The 17,944-nt window shown below is 48.6% G+C and overlaps 5 protein-coding genes and 1 non-coding gene across 6 annotated transcripts; 5 read left to right on the forward strand and 1 right to left on the reverse strand.

Annotated features, from left to right (window-relative positions):
- Positions 1-256: 256 nt before the first annotated feature.
- Positions 257-1,655, forward strand: VTP21DRAFT_9283 (uncharacterized protein; the record flags this gene model as incomplete). Its single annotated transcript, XM_069400223.1, has 4 exons — positions 257-305; positions 371-504; positions 571-1,324; positions 1,390-1,655. The coding sequence occupies 4 exons, from the start codon at positions 257-259 to the stop codon at positions 1,653-1,655; spliced, it is 1,203 nt and encodes a 400-aa protein (XP_069254171.1).
- A 744-nt stretch (positions 1,656-2,399) lies between these two features.
- On the forward strand, positions 2,400-5,949 carry VTP21DRAFT_9284 (uncharacterized protein; the record flags this gene model as incomplete). The annotated part of the gene is made up of 7 exons (XM_069400224.1): positions 2,400-2,490; positions 2,580-3,010; positions 3,142-4,204; positions 4,298-4,377; positions 4,454-5,074; positions 5,166-5,463; positions 5,543-5,949. The coding sequence occupies 7 exons, from the start codon at positions 2,400-2,402 to the stop codon at positions 5,947-5,949; spliced, it is 2,991 nt and encodes a 996-aa protein (XP_069254172.1).
- Positions 5,950-7,072: 1,123 nt separating this feature from the next.
- On the forward strand, positions 7,073-10,950 carry VTP21DRAFT_9285 (uncharacterized protein; the record flags this gene model as incomplete). The annotated part of the gene is made up of 6 exons (XM_069400225.1): positions 7,073-7,479; positions 7,564-7,784; positions 7,871-7,983; positions 8,062-8,330; positions 8,429-10,776; positions 10,850-10,950. 6 exons carry the CDS (start codon positions 7,073-7,075, stop codon positions 10,948-10,950), a joined length of 3,459 nt encoding a protein of 1,152 aa, XP_069254173.1.
- Positions 10,951-13,538: 2,588 nt separating this feature from the next.
- VTP21DRAFT_9286 (uncharacterized protein) lies at positions 13,539-14,053 on the reverse strand (the record flags this gene model as incomplete). The annotated part of the gene is made up of 2 exons (XM_069400226.1): positions 13,539-13,944; positions 14,031-14,053. The coding sequence occupies 2 exons, from the start codon at positions 14,051-14,053 to the stop codon at positions 13,539-13,541; spliced, it is 429 nt and encodes a 142-aa protein (XP_069254174.1).
- Positions 14,054-14,066: 13 nt separating this feature from the next.
- On the forward strand, positions 14,067-14,139 carry VTP21DRAFT_t48. The gene has a single exon. It is a non-coding gene; the product is annotated as a tRNA-Phe (tRNA).
- A 525-nt stretch (positions 14,140-14,664) lies between these two features.
- VTP21DRAFT_9287 (uncharacterized protein) lies at positions 14,665-17,793 on the forward strand (the record flags this gene model as incomplete). The annotated part of the gene is made up of 12 exons (XM_069400227.1): positions 14,665-14,739; positions 14,878-15,092; positions 15,188-15,218; positions 15,281-15,466; positions 15,529-15,633; positions 15,706-15,840; positions 15,905-16,102; positions 16,165-16,287; positions 16,368-16,385; positions 16,455-16,904; positions 16,988-17,401; positions 17,470-17,793. 12 exons carry the CDS (start codon positions 14,665-14,667, stop codon positions 17,791-17,793), a joined length of 2,274 nt encoding a protein of 757 aa, XP_069254175.1.
- Positions 17,794-17,944: the final 151 nt, after the last annotated feature.

Genomic DNA, 17,944 nt, shown 5'->3' on the forward strand with positions numbered 1-17,944 from the left:
AAGACACGGTCATTTTTCATCGAGGGAGCCTCTCCCCCCTTCAATGCCTTGGGCCAATCCTTCCGTTCCCGTGCATTTCACAGTGCGCTGCAGCTTGCATTTTTGCTGTTCCTTTTAAAGAAGGAAAAAAATTTTGCTTCTCGAAACATATTCAAACCCAGGCTCAACCTTGTGTTGCTCGATTTTTCTAGGCGCGTTATTAGGAGATCTTGCCTGCCATTCGTTTCTCTTCATCATTCGCAAAGACTCCAACAAGATGGCGAGCACAGGGAGTGAAGGCGGGCCAAAGACAAAGAAGCCTGCTAGTATGGTTTCCATCTCCGCATGTCCACCGGCTTTGCTCTGACTAATTTGCTTCCCCCTCTCCTAGACACTGCATTCAAGCAGCAGCGATTAAGAGCGTGGCAGCCGCTTCTGACACCCAAGGCGGTGCTGCCAACCCTGTTCATCGTGGGCATCATTTTTGCGCCCATCGGAGGCCTCCTGCTCTATGGCAGTAGCACGGTAAGTGGACCGTGGTTGCTGAAGATGATGTTCGGAAGACTTCACGATCCTCAATCCACAAAATAGGTAGCAGCCCTCACCATCGATTACACCAACTGCATGGATTCCATTGGGAATTTCCAGCCAATATCGTCGTATTCCTTCCGCCGCTCATTTTTCGCATCCGATTTGCCCGAGCCCCCCCAATACATGGGCACCCCCGACCAGCCACCCCTTTCCCCCAAATTCCCGCCCAACCTGAAAGTCTCGCGCTGCACCATCGATTTCGTCCTTCCCGCCGACATCAAGGCTCCCGTCTTTCTCTACTACCGCCTTTCCAATTTCTACCAGAATCACCGGCGCTACGTCAAGAGCATCGATCTCAACCAGCTGAAGGGCGACCCCGTGCCCGTGACGACCCTCGAGAAGACATGCGTGCAGGTTGCAAAGTCCCCAGACAACAAGCCATACTATCCCTGTGGGCTGATTGCGAACTCCATGTTCAACGACACCATTGGCGATTTCACGCTGGCTCCTCAGACGAGCATCCAATCCAACACAACCTACCGGTTCAGCAGCAAAAATATCGCCTGGCCCTCCGATATCAGGCGCTATGGAAACACAGGATACTCTCCGGATGCGTGTGTTCCGCCCCCGAACTGGTCCTTGCGCTACCCCGGAGGTGTCTATTCAAGCGCATTCCCCCCGCCCAACATCACGGAGGACGAGCACTTTATCGTCTGGATCCGCACAGCCCCGTTCCCCACGTTTCGCAAGCTCTATGGCCGCAATGATGCGGAGGATATGGTGGCGGGAAGGTACCGGGTGCAAATTGATATGAGTAAGTGTGACCTGGCTTGGCTTTCCCCACACATGTTCATTTGACCCCCTCTTTCTCCCTGCTAGACTATGATGTGAGAAAATACGGGGCTACCAAGTCTATTGTCATTGCCAGTGTCAACGTTCTCGGCGGGCGTAATATATTCATCGGATTCGCCTATCTCGCGGTGGGAATCATCTGCGTTGTTCTGGGCCTTCTCCTAACCGTGCGCCACTGTATCAAGCCTAGAAAACTCGGCGATCACGCCCAGCTCGCCTGGAAGGGCACCCCGACAGTACCGGTCCAGCTGGTGGCGCCTGAGGAGCGCTCTAAATCCTGGTTTAAGCGCTAGCGAACGAATAGAGCATGGATCTAGTTATTTATTCGAATAGCATCAATTTCTAATTTCTGGGTTGTCGTTGCTATTTCTTACATTGTTCGTTGTTTTTTTTGCTTTTTTCCTAAACGATCTTCAGGTTTGTCATTTGCGGTTTCTTTTATTGTCTATTATTTTCTTCTTGTGTTTTTGTTTCATTATTCCCTGATATCTCGTTTTACGTTGTGTGTCCACCCCTTGTATTTATTCACCCGTCTTTTCTAAAGCGCACTTAAGAGATTTCTGAAATCCCAAAAGTTACATAAACATCGTCCTGAGACATGTCATTTGAGCAGGGAGGGGCAGAGACTGGCTGAACTGGGGAAAGCAGGGAAAGGCGGCCCGCCAAAATCGAGCGCCTGGAGGGCGGGCGGGTGGTCAGGGGCGCAAAAAGCGAAGTAGGATGAGTGGCGTGAAACCGGGCATATTGTGTTGATGCAATACTACGTACTTTTCAAACTCAGGGCCACACCTTGAAAAACGTGCCCTCGAGTCGTTCAATCAGTTTGGGCCAAAGCCGGGCGGTGATTGGGCGTGCGGCAGGGAGAGATTCTGGTAAAGACAAGAGGTCTTTTTTTATCATGCTCTCCGCAGGGCAGGCCTCCCGGTTCCTTCGCACACTCAGCGCTCCTTTGCATGCTGCTTTCGCCATTGCTGCTTCCCTCTTCCCTCTGGGCCCCTCTACCCGGTTTTCATTCATCGCCCTAATCCCATGGTGTCATGACCTCCATTGTTCCTCTTATTTCGATGGGGCTCTTGAGGCTCTGGTTTCTGGCTCTCTTTTCGTGCTGTGTGGTGTGCTATGGTAGAGGTGAGGACGGCCATATTGGGCCCGGGGAGGGTGTAGAGCTCCGGTATGGGTGATTAACATGATGTTCTTGGTTTATGCATATACCCTAGACCATGTGTCGAAGCGTGCCCAGCGGGTTGGAGACAATATGACACGGGTGCTGGGCGTCGGCGGGAGTTTCCCCCTTAGCATATACAACCTGTGGGCCGTCTCATACAACCAGCAGCGGAAAAATGAGGGTGTGGAGGTTCGCTACGACGCCCGAGGCAGCGTGGCCGGAATCGAGGCCATTCTCGAGCCTGGCATCGTGGAGTTCGCTGGGAGCGAGTCCATGCTGAACGAGTCGAGCTACACAGCCGGCGGCGATCTGCAGATGTTGCCGGTGCTTGCGGGTGCAGTCACCATTGCATATAACGTCCCCGAGATGATAAGCGCCAACTACCAACTGCAATTATCGCGGGAGGCCATTGTTGGCATCTTTAACGGGACCATCCTCAGCTGGTCGCATCCAATGATACAACAGGCCAATCCTACATTCAAGGTATGTTACTTCATGCGGCAACTCGAGTGTTTATTTTTTTTCCCTCCTGTCTACACATTGATTCATCATTCGTTCGACTAAACAATTTTCCATGGATGCGTTTTTTGCACCTTCACATCTGTATACGATAGCTTCCCGACCAGCCCATCCGACTGGTTGCTCGCAAGGACTCCAGTGGAACAACAAAGCTCTTCACTGCAGCGCTGTCTTCCTTTTCTCCCGACTGGGCCAGGACGATCGGCTCGAACGAGCTCCCCAAATGGCCACGCATCGACATCACGGCCCCCCTGAACAGCGGGGTTGCAAAATTCATCTATGCGCTCAACTACTCCATCGGGTATCTGGACGACGCCGACTCCCATGAAAACGGCCTCTCCCACGCGATGGTCATCAACCGCCAGGGCCGCCCCACTTGGCCCAACAACACAAGCATCAGCAGCGCGATGAACGACTTCCAAGAGGCCCTCTACCAGTCTCCCACCTTCACCACCAGCTTGATCGATGGCCCGGGCGAGGCGTCCTACCCCATCTGTGGATTCACCTACTACATCATGCACCGGCGCAACTGGACCACCGAGGAGATCGCTCGCATGACCCTGCGCTACATCTGGTGGACCTACACCGACCCCTATGCGTTGCAGGTGGTCCAGCAGAGCCGGTTCGTGGGCCCGGTCCCCCAGATAAGAGAGCGGGTGCTCGAGATCCTGCGCACCGATTTTACGTTCGGCGGCCAACCCCTCTATGGGCGCTCGCCCTGCGACACCGGCTGTGCCAACGGAAATTGCCTTACCGACGGCGCATTTCATGCGCCCAGCGAGCAGTGCGTGTGTCCGAGCCAGTTCGAAAATGTCCTGTCCGGGGACTGCTCCGAGCCGGTGACCCCAGTGACGATTGAGTATGGATCGGTGGCGGGGGTGGTGTTCATCGTGTTGACCCTGCTTGTATTTTGTGCGGTGGCCGGGCTCATGGCCGTAATATGGCGGTTCAGGGAGCACCTGGTCGTGCGTTCCTCGAGCCCGTTGTTCATGGGACTGATGGCGCTGGGGCTGATGCTGGCGCTGACCAACGTGTTCTTCTACATGGGCCAGCTAAGTCCCTGGAAATGCATCGTGCTGCCCTATGTCTTGTCCTGTTCCTTTGGGCTGGTGTTTGGGATGCTGCTTGCAAAAACCTATCGGATATACGAGATCTTTGGTAGGTGAATGCGATGCTGCATTGGAAAGCTATGGGCTTCTGGTGGATGGTGCCGTGCGACTCACCCCCTCCCTTCTCTTTACCTTCTGATAGAAAACCCGCTGCTTATCAACAAGGCCATCCCCGACAAGAACCTACTGATGTTTGGTGGTACGATTCTGGCGTTTGAAATCGTGAGTCTATCAACTTTTATCTGCTCTATGGGCCGAAGGGTTGACGGAAGATTGGGCTAACGATGGCCACTGATAGGTCCTCGTAACGATATGGATGGCGGTCGATTATCCGAAGCCGTCCATGATCACGACCGCTGCCGGGGAGCATTCCCAGGTGTGCAATTCGGCCTCATCGCCCTTGCAAATCACCATGCTCACCCTGCTCTATGGATTCAATGCGCTTCTGTTGGTGTGCTGCATCTATCTTGCGTGGAAAACCCGTGGGGTCCACTCCTTCTTTAATGAGAGCCGCATCATTTCCTTCTGTGTGTATCTAGTCTCCATCCCCACGATCATCCTGCTGCCCGTCGTCTACATCCCCAATATTGGCGTTTATGCCCAGTTTTCCTTGCGCACCACCGTCGTCTTGATCTGCGTCGTGGCCACCACACTGCTCCTCTTTGTCACTAAAGTGAGGCTCCTCCTATGGCCGCCCCGGGATCCTGAAGGGTCGACTACGTCGGGCCGTGTGTCAGACAGCTTAATGCTGTTTGAGGATCCTAACGATCCTGCAAGTAGGTTCATCTTCTCAGAGGGCACCAGGGTAAACACTGCAACGGGCAGTTTGGCGGAGCTGCACCTTCCCACAGCAGCAACTCCCCGGGAGCAGTCTCCAAAGCAGAGTCCCGTGGACCAGCGGTGGACAAAGAACGTACAGGTAAGGGTTGGGAATGGTGGAGAGCAATTGGAGAAACTGCATGCGCTTTTAATCTCTGATCAACTCGCTAACGTCCCGATGTCCCCACCAGCTGTCTAGGTGGAATTTCCTCATGAAACGGTGCAGGCCCTTCTTTCCATGGAGACGGGTCTGCTTTATGCTGCTCAAGGAATACGATGTGCTGATGATACTACGTAGGATGCCGGATGGATCGGCTAAATGCATGCATATATTCCACGCATCCGCCCTCTCCTTTCATATGACAGATGATCCTTGCAGAGGGGTGTTGAAATCACAAGCGGGGACGTGGTTCCTCGAGACGAAAAGACGTGAGGATATCGCCGCATTTCTACAAATCTTTTCCGATAGAAACAGAGGGCTTGATGGAGGTAGCTGCATCGTTTTTTGTTGACTCTACCTCTTCCTCCCGCGGATTGGAACTGACCCTCGTGTCCATGCATTTTCTAGAGAACCGTCCGTTGGATGGCCAGACATCCAAGCCCTCTACTACTCCGGGAGTCACAGCGGCCGATGGCCGAGCCTCATATTCGGATCACTTTTCACCGACCTCCACCTTGAACGCCCCTTTCATGCTCTCTCAAAGTCGCGCCTCACCCTCGTCGCCCTTTATTCTAAACCGCCAATTACAGAGACTTGCCTCTGCCCCTGGCAATCTCAGCCACTCCCCCTCTTCCTCGAATCTCCAGGGATCCCCCGAGGGCTTTGGCAGCCAACGCCGCAAGAAAATGGCGGATATCTTGGAGATGGATATACTCAGTGATGATGAAGACTCTCACGGGGGAAGTAGACGCAAATCAACCGCCAACGCTCGGGCAGGTCCAGCCAACAGTAGGCCGGAATCAGAAAAGCACTAACATCTCCGTCGTATCGAATCCCAATTAGAATAGATGTGTATATATTAGACCTAACTTTTAATTTATTTTTGTGATATACTGCTTTTGTTGGCTTTTTTTTAAAAAAAATTTTTTTTTTAGATCTCTATTTACCTTTCCTCATTCCCTCTTCTATTTAACTCTCTAGCTATCTTATTCATACTTTATTGGTTATTTTTTCCTATTTGACCTCTTTCTATATATCAGGCCGCACTTTCTTTTATTTCTTAATTCCCGGGATGCTGCAGCCATAATGTCTCTAGCATATTTGCCAACGGCCCACTAGGCTGTTTGGGCAACAGTGTGAATGTTTTCTGTCAAGAAATGCAGGAGGTTATTCAGGTGCTGATGCAGCAAATATCAAGAGGGCGGTCCATTTGCCGCGTTGTGCTGAATCTTTATCATGCAGCAACCAAGCCTTAGGACGGGGTCAAGCCTCCCCGGGTGGGCGAGTAGGGCGGAGAAGCCCGGAGAGGGAGATGGGAGGATTGGGCGAGAGAGCCGGCCCATGGGAGAAGGATGATGCAAGCATCTTAACAAATGCGTCCTTGACACGCTTGCTTCCCTTCCTGATTGAGTAATATTGCCCTAGCCTGCTCAACCTCATCGAAAAAAAAAAATCCAAAAATTAAACGGTGGCCGAGTCAGCTGTCACGCGCAATGAATCTCAAAAAGTTTATGTCCTCGCCCGCTTCATTTGTTGGGGAGGAACGGCAATGTTTGGTCTCAGTTTTTTCCTCTTCTCTTAGCTCTTTGTCTCCGGTATTTCCTGGCCATTAATGCTGCCATTCGGCCTTGACTAGCAGGATTGGTTCCCTTGGCTTTCTGTCGCCTGCTCCTTCTCTCCGCAAAAAGTGGACATCCCCCCCACGGACGATATTGTTGCATCTTTTTTTTCATATATATATATATATATATATATATATTTGTATACGCAAGGCATTTATAGTGTTGCCACCAAAATCGGAGCGATCCTAAACTACTCAGCCGTTAGGGAGAGATAAACAATCCCTCCCCAAATAATCAGGATCCATTGTCAGAGCATAGGGACCGTGGTTTGGATCAAGCGGGCTACGCGTTCGTTCCTGGAGGGATTCCTATATCAATGGATCCCTTATCAGCATTCCTCGATGAGCACTATTCTTCCGGCGTCAACGATGACGCCAAAACCCCACAGCTCTATGATTTAAGCGGGCCGTCTTCACCTGAAGAAAACAGCTGCGACTCTCCGACCTCCTCTGGAGAACGCCCCACCGCCAACATGACATTTCAGGGCTTCACCATGCAGTCATATGAAGAGGAGAACTTGTTTATTGAAGGGGCTAAACTAGATGCATTTTCATCATTGGATGAACGAATTCTCTATATGGAGTGCGAAGATACACGGGTGAAGGATGAGGATATAATTGGATTCGGCGAGGACGAGGACGAAGAAGAGGAGGAATTTATGGATGACGGAAATGGGGACGGGCAAGGAACACAATATCTCTTATCGGGTTTTCCATCTAGAGTGTAAGGATATTCTTCTTTTAACTAATTTTTTTTTTGAATCTGCACCTTCACACTGTTTCTTTCTCGTTATGACCAACACCGTAGTGTACACAAAGGCCTTATAACCCCGCCACAACAATATGAAGGCCTCTCTATTCGCGTATGCAATATCCCTCAAACAGGGGCTCGCTCACGCGTCGAAACCCAGATCAAACTGTGCCTTCAGCTAATGGATGGGGATGAGAAAGTGGTGAGAACGTGGAGTTATGTCCGACTTCCTTATGAATTGGTCTCCAAAGAAAAGACAAGAAAAACGCAAAAAAACGGTATGCCTTCATCGAAGATAAAGTTTCTCCTCCTTTACCCTTTGATTGACTTTTTTTATTGCCACCTCACTCTCTTCCGATTCAAGTGGAGATTACAGATCTCGATGAATTCACTGTGCTTAATCTGGAGGTGACGGTAGTATGCGCGAACGATCCAAACAGACGAGTTATTGCCTGTACTAGCTGTGTGAAACGTGAGGTAGCGTATTCCTGCCATATTCCCTAACCATTGGAGGCACTTGATTAATGTGATGCCCATTCTCTCTCTCCTGTGTAGCGGAAACGATTGCAGAGGAAAAAAGATGGAAAAATCAAGAACGGCTCGATTCCTTCTTCCCCACTTTCCTCCCCTACCACCACCACCACCACTGAGAGCGATAGCAGTAATAACATGAAGCTGAGCGACGAGCAGCTCATGCTTCTCGAACAAAATCGAATCATCATTTTCAACTGTCCCGAGCTGGTCGAGTTCGACTCGGGAGATGCTACGATTCCGGCCAGGATAACCTGCTACTGTAGGCACCATAATGAAAAAATTGGATTTTTGTAATTATCTTTTCCTTTGAATACTCCGAGTAGTGTTCTTATCTAATTTCACTGGAGAATCTAACACGCCATATTTTCATTTGCTTACTTCGGAGTAGACTTGTTTTCTGTCTCCGCGATAGATGGGGACGAACGGTGGCGATGGGGCGCTCCCCTCCAATTATGATTACCGACGACCACAAGTCAACCAAAGCCAAGGCAAGTCGCCAACGCAACCAGCCCGATAGCCTGCCCTCTCTGTCGCGGGAGCTCTCCAAGTTTTCCGACATGAAATCACCTCAGTACTCATATCGTGATGCTCTCCCCATCTCGCCCCTATCTCCCCGCTCGGTGCTCGACGAGGAGCACACGACCTCCCCGCCCAGCACCCATCCCGGCGAGGCCAAAACATCGCCCTACTCACTAGCAGAGAGTGCTTCGCTGAGCACCCCCCTCCCAGGCAGTCGTCGTGAACGTCGTCAATCGGCTCAACAGCAGCCGCTTGGACGATCCGTTCCCTATGTGACCACCGTGGGGGAAAGCCAAAATCAGCCCTCGCAGCAAAAATCGCAGCAGACAAGCCCGCGCCAGGTGCTTGGCCAGCGTCGCCTTTCGCACCGGAAACAACAGGTTCTCTCGTTGCAGAGACGCGAGTCTGCCCCCGAGGTCACCTCGTTGTTCAATACGCAGGCGCAATTGGACTGGCGAACCACAACACGCCCTGTTCTGCGCCGGGTGATCCCGGTGGAGGGCCCGCTTTTTGGAGGAATCGAGGTGTCTGTTTTGGGCACCGGCTTCTACGAGGGCCTTACGGTCATGTTTGGGGACATCCCCACGCTCGCCACTCAATTCTGGTCGTCGAGCGCCCTTATTTGCGTGCTGCCTCCGTCGCCTACCCCCGGCCCGGTTCAGGTGACCTTCAAGGAGTCGCCCGTGGACGAGCATGAGCAGGAGCCCGTGTACTTTGTGTATAAAGATGAGAAGATTGACTATCATCTAATGGAGCTCGCTCTCCAGTGCTTGAACATGAAGTTGACGGGCGATGTGGAGAGTGCACGAGACATAGCGTTGCGAATCGTGAACAGTGCACAGGCGGCGAATCAAGACAACAGCTCATCAGGCTTTCCTGCCTCTGGTGGCGACGCGGTGGGGCGTATCCAATTTTCAGAGAATGCGGTGCTGCGAGTGCTTGCCCATGCCGAGAGAGGCGGCCGGGGGGGTGTAGACATGTCGCTCCGGCATGCACAAACCCGACATACCATGCTGCACTTTGCAGCCCTGCTTGGGTACGCCCGCCTTACCCACCGGCTCGCCGAGCTTGGCTGCGACCTCAATGCTTGCGATCGCAGCGGCTTCACTGCGCTGCATTTTGCGGCTTGGATCGGAAACGTGGACGTGGTGAGGGCTCTGCTGGCCCATGGGGCCCGCACAGATTTGAGGGCATGCGGGCGAAGCGCAGTCGATCTCTCTCGCTCTCGTTACTTCCATGAAATTACCAGACTGTTGCGCGAGGGTTCCCTTCCCGCCCTCAACTGGTCCCTTCCAGAAAGGGAATACAGCCCGACGGAATTGCATGAAGAACAGGATGAGGATGGGGACGATTACCAGGACATGGGGGAGACCGAAGACGAGAGAATGCCAAGGGGCGAGGTGGTAGCGGAAGTAAACTCTATAGCGCCCGGCGCCGCCCGTGCCACCCCAATTCCTCCTGATGGAGAAGATTCTGCCACCGGCTATCTGCGCAAAAAAATCCAGCGTTTTCTGACAGCTGCGGCCTCCGTAGGCAACCATGACATCCCTTTTCTCAAAAGTTTGCCTTACCCTCACGTGCCACATGTCGCGATGCCTTCACTGGACGTCCACGAGTATATGCAATATCTACGGTATCTTGAAAATTTCATACCGCCCAAGTTTCGCCGTGTGACACCGCCCGCGCAAGACGATATCAAGTATGAATGGCAAGAGATGGGGTATCGAGATGCGGCCCCCGCTACTGCTGTCCCAGCTCCCACAGGCTCCATGACGGGCAAGGACCCATTGGCGAACATGTGGAATGAGGGAATGCCCGCCCAACCCGTGGCTTCAAAATTAGACTCTTCCTCCCCTGTGGCCCCCATTCAGCACTGGTATTGGTCCATGATAGGATACCCTGCTTGGCTTTCGGCGTCCCATCCTGTCGCCGAAGCCACGGCTGCTAAAGCGGCCGCCGCCACGACTACCCTCCGGAAGCAAATGCCATCGCCGCTTCCCTCCTTCGTAGTGAAAGAGGACCCCCTCCCCACTCCCCCCTGCTCTAGTAACCAACGTCGACCCAACTACGCTGCCCCGCCCATTTCGCACGCCCCCGCCATGCCAGGTGGCACGGAGATCGACGACCACGAGAGAGACAAGCTTGGGACGGCGAAGCGGGCCCCTGGTATTCTGAATGACAAGAAACTACTCTGGCTTTATGTCCCCGTGCTAATGGGTGAGTCTTTTGACATCGACTTTGATCGTATTTATCGGCAGGAGAAAAGTCCTAACCCCCACCTTTTAAATAGCGGTGTCGCTCTGGCTTTTGCTCCAGTTCCTGAAGGCGCACCCCAGAGTTAGCATGTGGCTCGTCTCTCTCATTCCCCAGGCCAATACAGGACTAGTCTAGTGCCTACAAAATGAAGGAAATGATAATCAATAACAAACGCAAATACTCTTCTCCTAGCCATAGCATATCCTCCCCCCCCCTACTCATATGGGCCTTTCATCCTGTTATTTGATAACCCCTAGCATACCTTATATTCATATTCCCCTATGCATAATATTTATACCCCCTATCCTTCCCCTCCCCCACGTACACTTTACTCTGAGACGCTTCATTCTATGTGCTAAGTTTTTTTCATTCATCTGGACTTGTCGAATTATTTATAAATTACAAAAGTATAGGACTCTCGTTTCATATTCTGTATGTTTTTATCCCTATATACATATACTTATACATACGCATATATGCTCTTTTTTTGGATACTTGAATCCACGATACTCTGGACTCTTTTTTTTTTACTTTCTGTAACTTCTTCCTATAGCATCAAGTTATATAAACAATGGACGTTATTTTTTTTTTTAGCACACCTCCTCTTTTGTTTAAACACAGTTATGGAATAAATGCTATGTATCAAAATTACTTTGGCTTATCAATGATAACATTATGGCCAACCGCCTCACCACTCTCTATGTTTTGTGTTTTCTCCTATCGTCCTCCCGACGCTGTGCGTCCCGTTTAATGAAAATTGGCACATTACATGGAAAAAGGGATTGCTTTATTCTCTTGCAAGAACTTAATGAAACTTAAGAGGAAATGAAAATGGGGGGAGGGAGGAGAAAGAGGGCCCCCTTCCTCGACGTTGTAAACCATCCTCTTTCGATGTGTTAATTATTAGGAGCGCAATAAATTAGAGGTACAAAGTCAATAACTGCCCTGACCCGCCTGGAAATATGAAGAATAGTTTAAAGACATGGTACAGCAGTAGTGCAGAAAATGATGTATAAAAAAAAAGTGATAGCAAAAATTGCGTACTAATTTCTATCTTTATTTTCTTTGCCAGGTCGAAAAAAGTCAGATCTCTCTAGCTGGTACTCCGACTGAAACACCAAGAGGTTATATCCACCGTCCCTTGCTGTCTACCATGGCTAAACAAGAGAAGAATATTCAAAGTTAATGGGAAATATTTTCACGCTGAGCAAAGAGAAAATCTCTTTAATTTTTGTGCTTTATATATGAAAGGCAACGGAATTTTCTGTTACGGGAATATCGGTATTTCATATAGACAGTCATAACAGCGCCATAAAAAAAAGCTTTCTTTTTACCAATTTATGCACTATGTTAAACTTTAATGCTAGATATCCTAATTCCTTTGAAATTTCTTTTCTTTTCAAGGCTTTTAATTGAGATTTCTTTGCGTTATCTTGTTATAGTTTTATTGGTATGTAAGGGGAGGGCTTTATACTTCATGAAAAAGGGAGGCGGATTAGTGTTTTGAATATCGAGTAATAGTTTGAAATTTATTGTCTTATTTTCTTTTTTTAATAAGAAAATCTTTGTTTTGTATCCTTTCGTACAAATCTTCACGGCATACCGCTAAATTCAGGTAACATTTGGTGGGGCATGAGAGACCATCAGTGACATAAAATCCTGATGAACTTCAACAATCAACCCAATACTGAGTTCAACTGCTTCGTGAGGGCCTGAGCACCGAGTGGCAACGCCGACACCATGGTATGGTACACCTAGAGAGGACCCTGTTGGATGGCTGCAATCGTTTGAGATTATGCGTAAAGCCAATAATTGGTCCGACGAAACGTCCTGTCAGAGTGCTTGGAAATGTCGGATTATGTGTTCTTTGCTTCCTCGAAATCGAAGGCTACTTCTTGGCTGTCATTGATCTGGATTAGCGAGCTCTTTCCCCAATTTTGCTTGAACCCTTCTTCGTCTTTTTTTCTCTGTGCATGTATCCATTGTCCTTTGAAAAGAAGTTTTTTTTTACTTAAGTGGCGCAGTTTTGACTGTCTGTAAGAAATACCGACATTCCCGTAACAGAAATGTTACGGGCGTAAGGAGGTTTGTGTGGAGGGGTATCCGGATCTTGATAAAAATAAGAGATTTATCTTAATAATTCAGGGAATTGGTGTTGAACATTAAAATAAACGAAGGGTTTAAATAGAATTGTGATCAAAGGAGAATAATTCTCACTGGTGTTCAAAGATGAGATAGATAAGACAACAAAGTATCAATCAACATCAACAAGATAGCCATGAGGGAGTATAAGAGTAGCCATGAGGGAGTATAAGAGTAACCATGAGGCCGGCGAGTAACCACGAGGGGTCGGCAACGTAGCGGTAATCAATTCTATTGGCTGCTCTACTTGAAAGATATCGCGCTTTCTGTTTTTTTTTTGGGATTTATGGATCTTTATTGAAAAGTATCCTTTTAAGTTAGTATAGTGCCTTGTCAGGAGAAATACATGTAAGTAGTGGCTGATCGTATGAATACCATCTTATTTTTCAAGGACGGTATTATACAAGAGAGGAAAAGAATATGGACTAATATAGAAAGAAAAAAAAAGGAAAACTAGAATGCGGGTGGTAGAGTATTCGGCAAGGTCGTATTGGAGCTAAGTGTTTTGGTTGAAGGATATTTCGTCTCCTTGGACTTGTATCCAACTTCCCTTACACCAAAGCTCTTGGAAATCTTCTTTCTTATCCTTTATGGACGCTGACCACCATTTGGATCTCACGATTTTTTTGCATTTCGTGACCTAGTTGTTCAGCGAGCGCTATTTCACTTGGTTGTGCGTTATCCATTATCATCGATAATCTTGATCGATAGATGATCCAAATTGCTGCATCATGGACCGTTGACACTACTTCCCATTGGTAGCCCATGGTTTTGTAGTCTGTTCCAAATAGTCTGTCTTCCTTGGTTGACTCGTGGGCTCTCACTCCAAGAATGCGGCATACGAAGTTGTCTACCGTTTGCCATAACCGATTTATGGCCGGGCATTCCAGGTAAGCATGGCTAATGGTTTCCACTGCGTTGGTTCTGCATCGCTTGCAAATATTAGGTTCTCCTGTCCACTTGCTAGTGATGATGTTTGTCACCAATCTGTGTTTCAAGAGTCTCCATCTTAGTGTCCTATGATATCGCGCTTTCTGAATGTCTATGTGACTGCCTCTGTGACTTCCCCGTACAAAAACCAATTATCTCGTAACATTTCGGTAAGGAAAGCCGGGTTAGCTCATCTGGGAGAGCGTAAGACTGAAGATCTTAAGGTACCCGGTTCGATCCCGGGATCCGGCATTTTTTTAAATAGATTTTTTTATGTTGGAGTTAAACATGAAGACTGTTCATAGTCGTCGTATTTCCCTGCAATTTTGGTCAAGAGAAGTGCTGTATAAACATTGTTTTAGTGTGGATAGCTCTTATTAGTGGGTGCCCCAATAAGTTAAATCATCTGGATTCTCTGAATTTTGGCATGTGAAGGTAGAGATATCGAGAGTCCATTGTGGACCTCGGATAATTAGCGTGTAATAGTTTCTCAAGGCAGAGAGTAGAGGGCGGTTTTTCAATGTATATTTAAGGGTGCAATAGCATTTTATATAAATCAGACGTATGCACAGAGGCAGATTGTACGTCTATTTGCACTTTCCCGCTTATTTTTTAATCCCGATACTTATTCCCACGCTTGATTGTAAAGAAATACGCGGGGGAGCTGTTTTTCATCGACATCGATTCGGTCAATAGCTCGACTCTAGCCTTTGAGCACTACTCTCATCACTCATCCAAAATACATCGCAGCCCTTTTTCATAATTTCATCAAGGACGATGCCTCAGTACACTGTTGAGAGGCTAGCTAGAAGTGGATTGGTGAAATACGCGTTACGATGGGGTCAGTTGAGAGTAAGTATTTGTTATGAAAATGCCATCGCGCAGGAACCGACGGCAATCGAATTCATCATCACTCAATCTGATCCTAATCCACGGGAATTAATTCTATTGTTTCCTTCTGTATTATCTTTTTTTATTTTACAATCTTAGTTTGCCAGTACAGTCAAAGAGCCGAAGCTCCCCTTGAATGAGGAATGGAGAAAGATGGCCCAAAAAGAGCTAAAAGGAAAGGATCCCGAGACGCTCATTTGGCACACGCCTGAGGGGATCAAAGTAAAACCAGTATACACTAAAGATGACACCGCAGACATTGCACTTGAAATCCCGGGAAAATATCCGTTCACACGTGGACCATATGCCACTATGTAGGTTAATTTGAAAAAGTGCCTTTATTGCCGCTTATTCTCTTGTGCTTATTTGTATTACACTCCCTACCCCACTCCCCTCCTTTTTCGTTTAGGTATACTTCGAAACCTTGGACTATTCGACAGGTGAATAGCGTGATATTTTCAAACTATCCAATATCTTCTATTGATTATTCTATTTCCATTAGTATGCCGGTTTCAGTACTGTGGAGGAATCAAACCGCTTTTATAGAAAAAATTTGGCGGCTGGTCAACAAGGGTTGTCTGTTGCTTTTGACTTGGCGACTCATAGAGGGTATGACTCGGATCATCCGCGTGTAGTAGGTGATGTAGGAATGGCGGGTGTAGCTATCGATTCGGTAGAGGATATGAAGGTAATTTTGAGGACGGGAAATGGATTGTTTTGGGCTGTGTGCTAGAACCTTCTATTGTGTAGATTCTTTTCGATGGGATTCCTCTAAACAAGATGTCCGTCTCCATGACCATGAACGGGGCAGTATTGCCAATTCTTGCCATGTACATTGTCGCTGGGCTGGAACAGGTTAGGTTTCGTCATTTCTCCATTTCCCTGCTCGTTTTTCAGTCCGTTTAGCTCATTCTTGCCTATGATTAGGGCTGTGAATACAAGGACCTCTCAGGAACCATTCAAAACGATATTCTGAAGGAATTCATGGTTCGAAACACTTTCATATACCCGCCCGAACCGTCGATGAGAATTATCGCCGATATTTTCGCCTTTACTTCCAAGGTATTTTTTTTTTTGCCTTTTCTTATTTCTTGTTCCGCGCTTTTATTAAACAGAGTTGCAATAGCACATGCCCAGGTACAACAGTATTAGTATTAGTGGGTACCATATGCAAGAAGCTGGTGCAGACAACGTACTTGAACTGGCTTTTACTATTGCCGATGGTCTTGAGTATGTCCGGACAGGTATCCGGGCTGGGATGACGGTAGATGACTTTGCGCCGCGACTCTCCTTCTTTTGGGCAATTGGAATGAACTTTTATATGGTAGGGGCTCTCTAAACCATGTGTCCAGCCTTTTTACGTTGACCTATTTACAATCATTTTAGGAAATTGCAAAAATGCGTGCTGGACGTCGGTTGTGGGCGCATCTTATTCAGGAAAAATTCCAGCCCAAGAACCCTAAATCACTCCTTTTGCGCACGCACTGTCAAACTTCCGGATGGAGTCTTGTAAGTGTTTCTATGTCTTTTTTTTCTTGGATAAATTTGGCTGACTCGACTTTTTTTTTATTTACCTCTCTTTTATTTAGACTGAGCAAGATCCATATGTAAGTGCTATTTATTTGGGGAAATAAATCCAGTCATTTGAATAATTACTAAATTTTGCGCCCATGTAGAACAATGTTATTCGGACGACCATTGAGGCCATGGCTGCCACTCTCGGTGGAACCCAGTCGTTGCACACGAATGCCCTTGACGAAGCCATTGGACTTCCCACTGAGTTCAGTGCGCGCATTGCACGCAATACTCAACTGATTCTTCAGGAAGAGGCGATGATTCCTCGCGTTGCAGATCCCTGGGGAGGCTCATACATGATGGAGTCTCTGACGAATCAAATGTATGAGGCTGCACGCGAACTGATCGAGGAAGTGGAGGCCATGGGTGGTATGGCCAAAGCCGTCGCAAGTGGCATGCCTAAGCTGAAGATTGAAGAGAGTGCGGCAAGGAGACAGGCGCGTATCGATAGTGGCCAAGAGACCATTGTGGGAGTCAACAAGTATCGATTGGAGAAGGAGGATGAGGTGGATGTGCTTGCTATCGATAACACTGCAGTGCGAAATTCACAAGTAAGAGCCTGTTTGTACCTCCCCCCCCTCTTCTCCTTCTTATGTTTCTTAATATGGGGTATTCCTGCACCTCTTTATGTTAGATTGCACGCATTCAAAAGATCCGCAAATCTCGAGATGAGACAAAAGCACAAGCCGCCCTTGACGCTCTGACCGAGTCTGCTCGCACAGGAAAAGGCAATCTCCTAGAGTTGTCTATTGAGGCGACCAAGCTTCGGTGCACCGTGGGTGAGATCTCCTATGCCCTCGAAAAGGTATGGGGCCGACACATGCCTTCGAGCCGAGTGGTCAGCGGTGCCTACAAATCCGAGTATGGCTCACGGGACGAGGTCACCAAGACAACGGAGCTGATTGACGCTTTCACTCGCGCACAGGGTCGTCGCCCCCGTATGCTTGTTGCGAAGATGGGCCAGGATGGACACGACCGCGGGGCAAAGGTGATTGCGTCGGCGTTTGCGGATCTCGGGTTTGATGTGGATGTGGGTCCCCTTTTCCAGGTGAGACTTAGACGCCATCCTGCGACTCACTTTTGGAAAATGTCGGAGCTGACCTCTATTATTTTAAGACTCCTGCCGAGGTTGCTCGTCAGGCCATTGATGCGGATGTGCACGTTGTAGGAGTGTCCTCGCAAGCAGCCGGACACAAAACTCTGGTGCCACAGCTCATCGAAGAGCTGAAAAAGGTGGGAGCGGGCGATAAGTTGGTGGTGTGTGGTGGGGTGATTCCACAGCAGGACTATCAATTTCTCTATGATGCCGGAGCATCCGCCATCTTTGGGCCTGGCACCCGAATTCCGCTTGCCGCGCAGGAGGTGGTGCGCAAAATTGAGGAGGCTCTACAGACCAACGGCTCAAAGGTGAAGGAGAGCAAGAAGGTTGCCTCCGGTTAAACTCGTTCTTGGTCCATTAGTAGTTGGACTTCACTATTCGACTCGATAGATAGGTATTTAAATCTCGGTATATCATGGAGTCTTATTATCTTCTTAAAATGTAGCTACGAATATATTCGATTTCTTCCTCTGGTTTTCTAATACTTTTATT

This window comes from Calcarisporiella thermophila (genome assembly GCF_041956535.1).
Source record: "Calcarisporiella thermophila strain CBS 279.70 unplaced genomic scaffold VTP21scaffold_5, whole genome shotgun sequence".
NCBI classification, from domain to species: domain Eukaryota; kingdom Fungi; phylum Calcarisporiellomycota; class Calcarisporiellomycetes; order Calcarisporiellales; family Calcarisporiellaceae; genus Calcarisporiella; species Calcarisporiella thermophila.